The sequence below is a fragment of the Pistacia vera genome, unplaced genomic scaffold, assembly GCF_008641045.1.
Source record: "Pistacia vera cultivar Batoury unplaced genomic scaffold, PisVer_v2 Contig1094, whole genome shotgun sequence".
Lineage (NCBI taxonomy): Eukaryota > Viridiplantae > Streptophyta > Magnoliopsida > Sapindales > Anacardiaceae > Pistacia > Pistacia vera.
Genome location: NW_022195131.1, coordinates 194958 through 209415, shown reverse-complemented (window position 1 = coordinate 209415; position 14458 = coordinate 194958). Strand labels below are relative to the sequence as shown.

The following is a 14458-nucleotide window of genomic DNA, read 5'->3' as shown; positions in this document are numbered from 1 at the left end:
AAAATTAAATATTTGTAAGTTATTTATCCAAAAATATAAAAAATTTATTAGAATAAAATTGTTCTATAATATAATCAAACACATATGTGTTATGCAAAAACACCTTCCAAACAACACTAATTAAAAAACATGAATCCTGAATAAAAACAATTCTATAAATCAGACAAATATAAAAGCTATAACAAACATACCACTTCAAGTTTACCAAGCGAGTCTTTAAATCAAGTTTATGGTTCTCCTGAGTTAAAATTTCAATTAGTTTAACAAAACAACATCAAATAAAAAATAAATAAAACAATTAAATCAGTACAATAATGAAAATCCATATAAAAAACAATACTTTTACCACTATGCTGTTAATACCTCTTTCTACGAACTAAAGTATAAACTTCGATATTTGAATTGACAGGTATAAGAATTATCAAGAGAAGTAAGCTTGCTTTGTTTACTTTCTATCAGTTCAATCAAGTAATCAATTTTTTGTTCCAGAGTTTTGTTTTTCCTATTGGACTGAGAACTCTCCGTAGTCACATATCCTGGTCGTTGATATTCTTCTTCACTTTCACTATAAACAACAGAATCAATAAGACGCTGAATATCTTTATTTCGCTTTTCAAAATCTGTTTCTTGAAAACGAACAGAGCGTCTAGGATTAACATTAACAAGGTGCTTTCCTTTCTTCTACACTTGATTTGAGGTTGACATGCTATCAACAATACCAGAACAAAAACAAAAGCCAAATATAAAATCAATCTTGCAAAACTATAAAAGCCCAAACATATACTTAATCATCACTCTCTTTACCCGCTGCATATCAAACACAACTTTACAATATAATATGAACAATATTACAATAACTCAAACAATAAAAAAAAACCAAATAATGCTTCACTTTCTTCAACCCTTTATTTAGATCTCCATGCTACAATCAAATTTCAAAAATCAATCTTGCAAAACTATAAAAGCCCAAACAAATATTTAATCCTCACTGTCATTATCTAATGTATATCAAACAAAGCTACACAATATAATATAAACCACAGATAAACAAATCAAACAATAAAAAAAGAACGAAAACAAAGAGTTATGAACAAAAAAAGAAAAAGGGACGAAATAAATATTACTTACATTCTTACAAAATATTGTTTAGATACTGCTGAAGCTTTAAACAAACAAAAAACAGTAGTGGAAGAAATCGAAAAAAAACAAAAATAGATACAAGACGGAGAGGTAGAGATGATGACCATGTACTGAAGAATACCCTAAGTAAATAGTAAACAAATTTGAAATAAAACCCGGCCAAACAATTCATACAACAGTAAAAAAGTTGAAATAAAACTCGGCCCGACAACTAAAAAAGCATTAACTATCCGGTCTTTTGAATTAAATATATTTAACAATATATATCCACTATAATTAATTTTAGCAAATTGGATTACATACTAAGTATATATAAATGTGTAATAATGAAAGAAATTACTATTATTAATTCTATTATCCAGTATATCAAAAAATACATACAATAAAATATTGTTTTTTCACATAAAATTAATATGTAATTAAAATAAAATATTATTCATTAATAGAATATGAAAATCTTTTATCCAGTATATCAAAAAATGCTTGCAATAAAATATTGTTTTTTCACATAAAATTCATAAGTAAATAAACAATCCAAAATATAATATGACCAAATCCAGTTTCAAAAGCAACCTGCGCAATGCGCAGGCCTTAAACTAGTTAATATTATAAATTCAAATAAAAATCTCTTAACTACAATAACAAACCAACCCTAAAAAAGTTACAGAAATCAAAATCGCAACTTGACCCGAACCCGAATGGAAATCGTCCGACCCGGTAAGGGTCCAAGTACGGCCCACAAATTGACAGGTGGTCCATCCTCTCTGAAGGGCCCCCACCAAATCTCAAAGGAAGTACATAACATCCTCTCATACATTCAGTAGCATGAGATTATAGCCCATTATTGCACACGCAAAGCAACGATTATTATTATTATTTAATTCCAAATTCGAAGAAACGAAACAGAGAACAGTCACTGTCCATCCTTCTGCTTTGCCTCTTAAACGAATTACAAAATTAAAACAAAATCCATTTCAAATTTTGAATTTCTGTATCGATGAACCAGAGAAAGCTTCTTCTTCACCAAAGAGTCGAGGTATTTTTATTTATTTTTTAATAAATTCAAGTTTATGTTGGTTCAAGTTTTATTTTATTTTTGGTTTTCTTGGGTGTAATTTGATGCAATTTGTATTTTTTCTGTATGCATTTGATAGATTTTATCGGTGTGTTATATGTTGTGTTGATTTGTAATGAAATATTTGAATTTTATTTTTAATTTCGTGTTTTTAATTTTTTATTGCGTTTTTCATTTTTGTACACGCTCAAACAGTAATGTTGTTATCCGGGTAATGTTTAGTGTTTGATAATTCTTTATATTATTGTCCTATGTAGTGAAAATTATATGGGTTAGCAGTTTCTGAGTCGAATTTGTGATTTCTTTGAGTTGGATTGGTTTAGTTCCGCAATTTGAGTCAATCTCTCCATTTCTTTTAATAAAAATGTTAATTCCATTGTTTTGATTTATAATTTTGTTTTGTTGAATTTGCTTCAATTTGAAGTGTTCTTTTTTTATTTTTTTGGAATTATATGTTTTATTGTATTTGTTTCTCCTTCACGCACCGAAACAGTAATTTTATCATCTGGGTATCTGTTAATGTTAGACAATTGCTTAATTATTTTGTTTTATGAATTGAGAGCTATCTGGGTTTGTAGTATCTGAGTTGATTTTTTTTTTAATTGGTGAGTTGGATTTGTTTAGGTTCGACAATTTGAGGAAGGGTTAAGGGGCTCATGGCATCCTGGTGTGGTTGTTGGGGTTTCAGACTTATGCCGTATGGTTGAATATGATGAACTCCTATGTGAAACTGGTGACTTGAAGCTCATTGAGTCAATTCCAGTCACTGAGGCAATTGATGGCCTCCATCGCCGCCGCCATGTTTCCTCCACCTATCGTGGACGTATTCGACCTCCACCTCCCTTGCCACAAGTTGATTCTAGTGAGAAATTTGGTTTTGGAGTTTGTGTTGATGCTTGGTTTGAGGATGCATGGTGGGAAGGTGTTATTTTTGATTGTGATCATGATGCAAATGAACGTTGTGTGTTTTTTCCTGATGAGGTTGAAGAATGCAAATTCAGTGTGAGTCAGTTGCGTGTAGCTCGTGAATGGGATGAGTTCTTGGGGGTTTGGAAGGACCGGGGTGTGTGGATACTAGTGCAGTTGGCTAGGGATCTTGAAGGAGATGTTCCATTGTCTAAGTTTGTAAAGAAGATTTGGTCTGCCTTGCGGTTAAATTATGGATTTATGAAGATGATTTCAGAGTGGCCGTGCGGTGTTCGCTCTGTGTGGAATAGATACTTCATGGATGTTGTTTATGAAATTGCAGTTAAATTGAGTCGGCGAGATCTAGGTTATCGCAAAATCTTGTCATACTTGGTGGGAAAGAAGGGAAATAAATCAAAGGATTCCCAACATGCTAGTTCAAATTCTTTTCTATGTGATTCTCTAATTCAAGCAAGAAATCGCAAAGCTATGTCATATAAAGTCAGAAAGAAAGGAAATAAATCGAAAGGAAATAAATCAAAGGATTCTCAGCATGCTGTGTTAAATTCTCATCTATGTGATTCTCTGGTTAAGGTAAGAAATCACAATGAATTCAAGGTTACCAGAGCAAGTCAAAAAGGAGGAGAAGATTCTCATGGTAAATGCAATAAAAAGCAGCAGTCACCAAGTTCCAAATCGGAAGATAAGAAACAGTCCATAACAAATACAACTGATCAGAATGGTTTTGAGGCTAATAATCTGTGTAGGGAAAAGGATATGACAACTGGTCCTTCATTCATAGAGAATACTACTGTTGGCAAAGGTGTCTATGATAGAAGTTCCAATTCTGGTTCATGTTTACACCACGTAGTAAATTGTGTTTCTTTTCCTACACAAAAGAAGCCTGATCAGGTAGAATCCAATGTAGAGAAGCTAAATTCTGCTGTAGCATGTGAAGGTGACCATAATAAGCTGCTCGCAGATAGTTCAAGAGAGGAGAAAACTGCTCAGTGTTTGCATCACGTTCAAAAATATCAATCAGTAAAAAGACGAAGAACTTTGAGAAAGAGAACTTTTAACAATAAACTTGTTATGGTTTTTACTGATTGTTTGGAGAAGCAGAAGGACAAGAAGGCATCTTTTTTTGTTGTTCATAAGAGAAGGAACTGCTCAATAATGAAAAAGAGGGAGTTGAAGAAGTCTCAACAAGTCAATTCAAAACTAAAGTTAACGCATAAGGTTCAAGAGCAAGGGCTGAATGCTGTTCGGACAAGGAATTCTTTATTTTCTAATTCCTGTCACCCAACTATGCCATTTGAGAAATATGGTAAAAATTTTAGGCTTAAAGATATGGTGTCTAATTCTAGAAAGCGTAAGATGAAGCGAGGATATTGTAGTGGTCAACTAAGGGACACAATCTGTAGTGTTTGCCACCATTGGGGAGACCTTATCCTTTGTGATCACTGCCCTTCTTCGTATCATTTGAGTTGCCTTGACCTCAAGGTGTGTTTTCATTTTCTATATTATTGATCTGATTCCTTTGATAATTTTGTATTCATTATGCGGCTAATCTAATTACAATTGAAAATCTGTAATCATGACTTGAATGTAATGAACCGGTTTTATGTTACTTGATTTTAAAAGTTTTAGAACTGAAAACTAACTAGGTAATTTATCATGCTTTTTTTTTTCTATAGAATAATGCTAGGGTTTGTTACTCACTAAATCTATGCATTTATCCAATTTTTAAATCTTGTTCTTATTCTTGGTAGTCATAGTTGACTGAATTTTTCTATGCAACTAAACAATTGTGGTCATGGCCAATGTCAATTATATTTGTTGCATGTATGCAGATTCATTTGATTANTGGATGCAAGGATTAATTTAGGAATTAATTTTCGTTTATTTAATCTTGGGTTTTTTTATATGTTTTAATTATCATTAGATTCTTTAGTCTTTTACTTATTTAAGGTTTATTTATGCCCAATTCGCTTGTACTTAGGCCCAACTCATTTTTCAATTAGCTAGGGTTTTCTTTTAGGGTTTGTTGCTTATAAAAAGGAGCCGCCATGTTATTTTTGGGGACAGATTATTATCAATTGAAGTTTATTTCAGAAAGCTATTTGCTTTGTCTTCTTGTGTTCTTGATTGAATGCTTAAATCTCGACTTATCAAACGAAGTAATCAACCTTTGTGGCGTCTCAAGATTAGGGTTTTAAGGACTTAGTTTCCTTAGGGTTCTAATTCGATCATCCTCAACACGTTCCTAGGAAAACAACTTGTTCCTATTCTATTAGATTGTTATTGAGTTTGAATTGGGTAGTAATTAAGTTGGTATTCTTATTGAAAATCTGAAAATTTTCAAAAAAAATATATTTTTTTTTGCAGTGCTGATGTCACCGTTCCAACCGACCGGTCCAACTAGTTGGACCGATTGACCCGTGACCCGGGCAGTGAAGTGGGTTGCCCTCTGGTCCGGGTTTTAAAACAATGCAAAATAGTAGGATGAACATCCAATGGGAAAAAAAAAAAAAAAGTAATTTATGTCTATGAGGTCCAGGTTTCAGTATTTGGAAGTTGTTATAGTTAATGTACAAGAAATGGAAGCTCTTGAGACGAATATTCAAGTGTAACTTTGGAAGCTTTTGAGAGTATAGAAGAGAGGGTTAAAGAGTTTAGAGAAATGGAAGAAAAAGATGATGTGTTGCAAGTTTATTCTAGGCTTCTTAGCTTGCATTTTCATCTCATACATTGTAAACTAATGTTGTTAAAATATGCAATGCAATGTGAGATAGAAATTGTCCTTGATAATGTTTTCAAATATATTGTAACCACCTCATTTAGAAGATAAATGAACAAAATAGACAATAAGCAGATAACTTAAACAATAAACCAAGATCTTAAAAACAACCATCATTCATTAATGGGAACATAATCTTCAATATTGTTACATATAGAACAAAGTGTTTCATGTCAACACTGACCAAAAGAAAGTACTCAATGATAAGATTGTGATCTAAATAATACATATGGATCACACCAAAAAATAATTTTACAGCAGTTTTCCATTCCCTATACCAAATCAAATCAATCCTAGTATATGTGCTATATATCCAAACAACTTATAACCCAATTACCATTGGCAAAAAAAAAAACTAACCGATCAATTGTTGCTCTAGAAATAACCTATGCCATCATCCACTGATTTGCTCTAGGTTNCGTGGGTGCAACTCCTCCTCCTCGCCGCGGCGAAGATTATTCTTCGCCCCGGCGAAGATTGGATTTCCAAACTTCACCAAAATTCAACCAATTTCAAGGTAACCAATCAACCAACTCAACATACATGAACAAATAAACTCAATTGAAGCTGAAACAGTAAACTTTTAACTAATACAGCAAATCTTAAATACGTACCTCAAGTGGGATATTACAAATTTGCTAGTTGCTAAAAAAAAATTTCCACGTCTAAACAAAAATTTAGACGCGCAAACAATCTACGATAGCAATTCTGCAACTACGTGACGACTACGAAATTTAGACGCGAAATATGGTTTAGCGTCTAAATTTTACTTTCTACGTCTAATTTTGCTAGACGCCGAAAGGCATTTTTCTTGTAGTGACACTTCTCTTGCTCAAAATCAACAAAGACGACGCCTCTCGCTTTGTAAAGATATTCCCATTGTCTTTATTTGATGAATCTATTGCTTTGATGCATAATTTGTTCATTGAATTTGTATGTAAAAAACACTTGCACCAAATGTTTTGTTATTAATTATTATGTATTTTGTCATTTAATTTGTAATGGATGAACACATCATGTTTGGAGACTTTGGATTGTAGTTTAATCATGTTGGGATTGTAATGGAGATCAAGGTGCTGACCAAATTGATGTTCCCAAATATTCTCAAGATCCTTTGCAAGGAATTGGCGGTCCAATGACTAGGGCAAAGACAAAAAGGATGAAAGAGGCTTTGCAAGACTTGATCATGGAAGTGCAATACAAAGAGGCTGTACTAGAAGACTCTAAGACTAAATTCGAAGATTTCAAAGCTTCACCAAGGATGGCCTATTATCTTTTTATGCAAGGGGTAGATTCGAAAGATCAAGTTGGATGCAAGGATTAATTTAGGAATTAATTTTCGTTTATTTAATCTTGGGTTTTTTTATATGTTTTAATTATCATTAGATTCTTTAGTCTTTTACTTATTTAAGGTTTATTTATGCCCAATTCGCTTGTACTTAGGCCCAACTCATTTTTCAATTAGCTAGGGTTTTCTTTTAGGGTTTGTTGCTTATAAAAAGGAGCCGCCATGTTATTTTTGGGGACAGATTATTATCAATTGAAGTTTATTTCAGAAAGCTATTTGCTTTGTCTTCTTGTGTTCTTGATTGAATGCTTAAATCTCGACTTATCAAACGAAGTAATCAACCTTTGTGGCGTCTCAAGATTAGGGTTTTAAGGACTTAGTTTCCTTAGGGTTCTAATTCGATCATCCTCAACACGTTCCTAGGAAAACAACTTGTTCCTATTCTATTAGATTGTTATTGAGTTTGAATTGGGTAGTAATTAAGTTGGTATTCTTATTGAAAATCTGAAAATTTTCAAAAAAAATATATTTTTTTTTGCAGTGCTGATGTCACCGTTCCAACCGACCGGTCCAACTAGTTGGACCGATTGACCCGTGACCCGGGCAGTGAAGTGGGTTGCCCTCTGGTCCGGGTTTTAAAACAATGCAAAATAGTAGGATGAACATCCAATGGGAAAAAAAAAAAAAAAGTAATTTATGTCTATGAGGTCCAGGTTTCAGTATTTGGAAGTTGTTATAGTTAATGTACAAGAAATGGAAGCTCTTGAGACGAATATTCAAGTGTAACTTTGGAAGCTTTTGAGAGTATAGAAGAGAGGGTTAAAGAGTTTAGAGAAATGGAAGAAAAAGATGATGTGTTGCAAGTTTATTCTAGGCTTCTTAGCTTGCATTTTCATCTCATACATTGTAAACTAATGTTGTTAAAATATGCAATGCAATGTGAGATAGAAATTGTCCTTGATAATGTTTTCAAATATATTGTAACCACCTCATTTAGAAGATAAATGAACAAAATAGACAATAAGCAGATAACTTAAACAATAAACCAAGATCTTAAAAACAACCATCATTCATTAATGGGAACATAATCTTCAATATTGTTACATATAGAACAAAGTGTTTCATGTCAACACTGACCAAAAGAAAGTACTCAATGATAAGATTGTGATCTAAATAATACATATGGATCACACCAAAAAATAATTTTACAGCAGTTTTCCATTCCCTATACCAAATCAAATCAATCCTAGTATATGTGCTATATATCCAAACAACTTATAACCAATTACCATTGGCAAAAAAAAAAAAAAAAAAAAAAAAAAAAAAAAAAACAATCAATTGTTGCATTAGAAATAACCTATATCGTCATCCATTGATTTGCTCTAGGTTGTCCATTTGCTCTATGACCTATTAATAAGATAACAAAAACATATCACGGAACCTTATACTTAAATGACATTAACACTAGTTTCCTAATATTTGCCTTTTGAGTGTGATAAGCATGACACTTTACTTGAAAAGGGCATTGAATCATTATGGAACTCTATAACAACAGAACCAAAAATCACTTCAACTCATATGTAGATGAATACTAAATTCAACATAATAGTATTCATTTCACTAAACTTGTTTTAGAGGGCTGTTGAGCAGTCCTTTGACTTGAAGAAGCTGCATTCCTTTGACTTAAAGAAGTTGCATTCCTTTGACTTAAAGTTTCTACATTCCTCTAACTTGAAAAAGCTGCAGTCATTGTTGTTGAAAATGTTATTCTTTTAATTTTATTTGCATCAGTTGCAAGATGTCTTGCTATGCCCCATAACATTACAAAAACCACACTTGTATTGCGGAAATTCTTCTTTTTTTGATTCCTCAGTTCGATCTCTTCTCCAATCTTGGTAAGCTTGTATAGTGGCCATATTTTATACTTTCAATTTGCACCCAAGTCTCCTTGTCATATTACTAATTGGTTATATCAGTTCTTATTTTCTTACCACAACAGCCTACAAAGTTTTAGTTTCTTTCAAGTTACCCCCATATAGAAAAATCAATTCTTCAACTTTAATAAAAGAAATAGCGGGGCATTTCATTTTTCAACCTATTTTGAATTTAATTTTTTATATTTTTTCTTTTAAAGATGTTTATTTTATTGTTTATTACTTTATAATTTAGTAATTACTAAAATAAGTATTTATAAATATTAACATTTGTAGATTAGTTGACCAACATGGACCGGTCATTGATGAACATTGGCTGGTTAACTAGTCCTTGACCACCATTGATCCGCCGTTGACTAGCATTGATCAACATTGATCACTGTTGACTAGCGATTGACCAGCCACTAAGTTTTGATTTTTTTTTAGCTAGAATATTTATTGTTAAAGTAAAAAAAAAAGAAAAAAGAATTTTTTATTATTTTATTTACATAATTAGTTTCATCATTGTCACCCAACTGAGAAGTCACAAGGCCATAGATGGTCCAAGCCACAGGAGAAAGCCAATAGTACCACCTTGACCACACAGGAAGTTGCTGCAACATATCGTAAGGAGTGTGAATTTTTTATGAAAGAGAGAAATGATATTAAACTAGAATTATTTTGAGAAAAGTACGAGATTTTCAAGTTGGTTATAGTTCACAAATTCTAAATGTTTCTGAAGCAAATACTAATGTTTTGGGAAAACTGGGAATGAGTTAAAAAGTATTGAAAAGGATTTGGAATTACGTACAATCCTTGCGTTAAAGTTGATGGGTATCACAATGCAGAAAAATTATTTAGTTTGAAGTCACATACCGCTCAAGGAATGAGAAAACCAGAGAACAAGTTCCACAAGCGTAGGAAGAAAGACATAAAAATGGCAGCGATTTGGTGGCCTGGCGTCAACGCCACAACCATCATCCCGTACAATGTGAAGTAGATAAAGCACATGAATATGACGTAGAAGAACATGAAGAATAGTCCCCCCTGCCGCTCGAATCCAATCATAGAGTAGAGGATAAGAGTGTACATGATAGTTTGAATTAACACGGACAGTATCTCTATGAGTACCTGGAAAATGAGGGAAAGTAAATTAGTCAAGTATTCAGTGGCTTCACATGCATTTTACCTTTTGATGACACAATATATAATATGAGTTTTTCAGGTTTGGGCTTATAAAGGAATTTTCCTTGATTATTTGATTTACAATTTCTAATTTGAAAGAAATAAGCTCCTGTAGGTTCCATTAGAAGGGGAAAATACAAAAACAAATGTAACTTCAAGAGATGAGATTGTTTACTTGAGCGAATGCATAAGGTAGAGCAGAACACATCCCAGCTGCTCTTTCACGGTAAAAAAACTGTCCTCTCAATATCAACAGCGGACTGCACAACAGTAGCATTGGAAGCTCCGAGGAAAGTCATAGCAGCATACACTGCTCCTAAAAAGTCAATCAGATCTTGCTAATTGGTTCTGTACAATAAATAAATCAAGATCCAAATAAACACCAAATAATTATATTTTCATCCAGATGAGGAGTAAAACAAAGAAGAACTATGAAAAAGAGAGGATGCTTTCATCCGTTATTTCTTTCAACGAGCAATATACTTGAATCCAACTGATTATTATACAAAGAGATGTTATTGTTGGCTAATTGAATTGTATGATAACATCTAAAATTTTAGAAAAAACATTATTTATAGATTTTTTTTTTCGCTGACCCTTTATGGTAATTAATTAATTAAACATAAGGGAAAAGAGAACTTACGTTTTTTGACCTTTGTCCCAGAAGACGACCAAAAAGAAGGCCAATACATAAAGTTAGGATAAACTGGATGGTATTATATTCAGGGTGTCTCCAGTAAGACCGAAATTGTTTCCAGAAGCAAGCTTTGCACTGAGTAAAAAAGATGGTGAGTATTTGGTTGGGAAGAAGAGATCATTAGAGCCCGGAGCTGGAGTACTAAGAAAGAAATCATTTACAACAATACTTATTCTAACTTCTAAGCCATATGGAAAAACTTAAATAATGGTAAAACTATGTATTGATTACTGATGTAACGAGGAGTTGGCATAGAGTTCAACAAAATCCACATCCATTTGAGCCTCGACCGAAGGAGCAGTGACCTCAAGCATCCATGTAGCTGGGTTTCATCCATCCTTAATTTTAGGGACCCCTGGGAGAGCCTGAAATAGGTTATAAATATTAGGTCTCAGTGCAATTTCAAATCCACGAATTCACTAACGATTTTCCTAAAATAAAATGAATAATACATGTGGGGGACATGAAATTAAAATGATTAGAGTCTATTCTTTGTGTATTGCTGTTAACAGAATCAATCATACAGACTACGAAACATGAATTATTCACCTCAAAATATTCAATGAGTTTGTGAGAATGGCAACCATGGGGTCCTGTATAAATGACTTGTCCACCTCGTTTCATCAATAGTAGCTGTAATAACCACAATACCGTGTTGCATGTTAAAAACATGTAAACAAATAAGAAACCATAAAATAAAGAAAACACTAAAGGAAGTCTATAAAAGTTGAGCATTACATCGTCAAAGGCTTCAAATATGTCTATTGGTGTATAGTGCATACAACAGTTCTTCCCGTATCCACTGTATTTCTCACAGTATGCACGACAATGGCAGCTGCTCTAGCATCAAGACCAGATGTTGGCTCATCCATGAAGATGATAGAGGGGTTAGCAACCAGCTCTACAGCTATTGTCAACCGTTTTCTTTGTTCTGTTGAAAGGCCATCTATTCCTGGAAGCCCAACTAAATAATTCCTTAATGGTTTGAGCTCAACCAACTCCATAACTTCTTTGACAAACATCTGCATGATACTTGAGGTGAATTAAATTATAATGGCATCATTAGCTAATAGTTCAAAGTATGAAGATAGGGAGAAAGTTCCATCAGAGTTAGGAACCTATTATTATACAAGAATTTCAACATTCCTTCCGTGATTTTGTATCTATTGCCGAAGGAAGACGAATCCAAGCTGAGTATAGGAGTGATTCATAAATAGTAACATAAGGTGAATGAATGCCATTCTGTTCACAATAACCACTCACACATGCAAATTTTTCTTGGTTCTTTGGGTAGCCTGAAATGCTAATACTTCCTTCAATATACCCTCCGGTCTTCCTTCCTGCCAAGACATCCATCAGAGTTGTCTTCCCTGCACCACTTACACCTACTAGTGCCGTCAATACCCCTGGTCTGAAAGCACCACTAACATCTCGTGTAGTTGAAGACGATCTTCTTCAATCCCTTGGGTCTTTATTTCCTGGTAAGCAATGATAATTAATTCATCTCAGCATATGCTTGTGGAATCAAAACATTTTCAACAAGATCATTCATTTAAATGCGTCTAACAATTTTAAAAAAATGTTTAGTTACATTATGGACTTAAAAGAAGCCGTTCTAATTTTTTTAGAGGTGGTAAACCGAAAATGAAAACATTGTACGAATGACAATACATATTGTTCTCGAATGATCTCCCAAATTCCATGACTCTATGCTATAGCACAGAAGAGATCTAAAGGTCAAGCAACCTAGTTATTAGTGTTTATTCCATTGCTCATGCTGATTTTTGGCACAGATCATCATCGACTAGCAATGGTAAGCACAAAAGAGATCTAAAGGTCAAGCAACCTAGTTATTAGTGCTTATTTCATTGCTCATGCTGATTTTTGGTACAGATCATCATCGACTAGCGATGGTAAGTGTTAATTCTGTTGTGAAATGATAAGATTTCTAGGTTTTCAATGATATAGAAATTTGGTTATGGTTTATGAAACGTCAGAGGGTTAAATTTCAATAATCAGGGAAGCTTCTAGAACAAAAAAAGTCTATAAACACTTAAGATAAATATATGCTTCGAGATGAATGACTTACAACAGGCATATCCACGTAGTAGTTCACATAGTTGAATACAAGTGAATGGGGTTGGAAAGGCAAAACCATTCCTCTTTTAGAGTCAGCAAGGTTAACCATTTCTGATGAACTTCTCACTGCCAAGTTAATAGCTGTAATTGTTTGTCAATGTCAACGTATTTTGACAAATATAACATCAATGGACTTTAGACAGTACATGAATAAGAGATTTTCCTTGGGAGCATGACATAACAATCTGAAAGATAAGTACCGTTCCATACATGCTTTGGAACATAACTATTTATATGTTCATCATATCAGTTTATTTTTCTATTGAAATCTTAAAGAGGTGGATGAAGGTTTGTGGAAAAAAGCTGGAATATGATTCTTGATTGGTACCGGTAAATAACATAATTCTCCAAGATACATACTTTTGCTAAAATCATTAGCCCTACTTAATGCAGTTTTCACTTCATGTTCGTGCATTTGATAGACCAGCTTTAATTCTTGTACAAATAAAACTTGACTTTGGTAAACTGAAGGAGAAAAAGTTGGAAGGAATCAGTTGAGAGGCAGACAGATGAGACTGTAAGACAAAGTCCTCCATCATCTAATAGCAAACAATTTGAGTGTAGAAAACTCCTAAAATCTCCTAGCAAGGCTACCATCTCTACAGGAAAAAACAAAAATACAGCTAAAAAGTTTTATACCGACAGTGTTGCTACATACATATAATATCTAATTGAAAAACAGAATGATTGCTGGCCATTCTATGATCCACATTTTAACAGGATTAACAAGGCTCGCAAGGAAAAATAGGAAAAAGCAAAAACAGAAACCTTCTACTCCATGTTCCTCAGAGGCTTGTTTATTCTTCTTGTCTCCATTATCCTCTATGACAGTTTGATAGGCCTCCTATAACTAAACTGTACAATAAGAAGAAGAAAAAGGCCAGCCTAGGAAATTCAGTGGAAAAGGGGCAGTAAGTGGAATTCAGATTAGAAATTAGTTAGGAGGAATTTCCACGTAAGGGAGTGCGGAGAGTCTGATTTCAGTTGTATATAAGGGAGAGCAATAGCTAGCTGAGCATATCATGAAATCTGGAATCAGTTGGGAGGCCGCTAGACCCTTGAAGTGCTAGCCACCCTTTTTATTTTTCTCTGTCATTGTTATTTTCTACTTACAGTGTTTGGCCATTTTCAATTCAATATATATATCAGTTTAGTTCCCAGTTACAGAGATGTGTTGCTGAGTTTTCACTAATAGCATTTTATTAAGCATTGGGTTGTGTTCTTATCAAATTGGTATTAGAGCAAGGTTGGGGAATGGTAAAACCCAAGATGGAGAACATAATGGAAAACGTTGAAAAGGAAATGAAGACAGTGA

At 33.4% G+C, this 14458-nt stretch overlaps 1 protein-coding gene and 1 pseudogene across 1 annotated transcript; one reads left to right on the top strand and one right to left on the bottom strand.

Moving 5' to 3' along the window:
* The first annotated feature begins 2085 nt into the window (after window positions 1-2085).
* Window positions 2086-4899, top strand: LOC116137527. The gene is made up of 3 exons (XM_031423232.1): window positions 2086-2176; window positions 2840-4624; window positions 4894-4899. The coding sequence occupies exons 1-3, from the start codon at window positions 2138-2140 to the stop codon at window positions 4897-4899; spliced, it is 1830 nt and encodes a 609-aa protein (XP_031279092.1). The 5' UTR covers window positions 2086-2137.
* A 3675-nt stretch (window positions 4900-8574) lies between these two features.
* On the bottom strand, window positions 8575-13192 carry LOC116137518 (annotated as a pseudogene).
* Between the last annotated feature and the right edge of the window lie 1266 nt (window positions 13193-14458).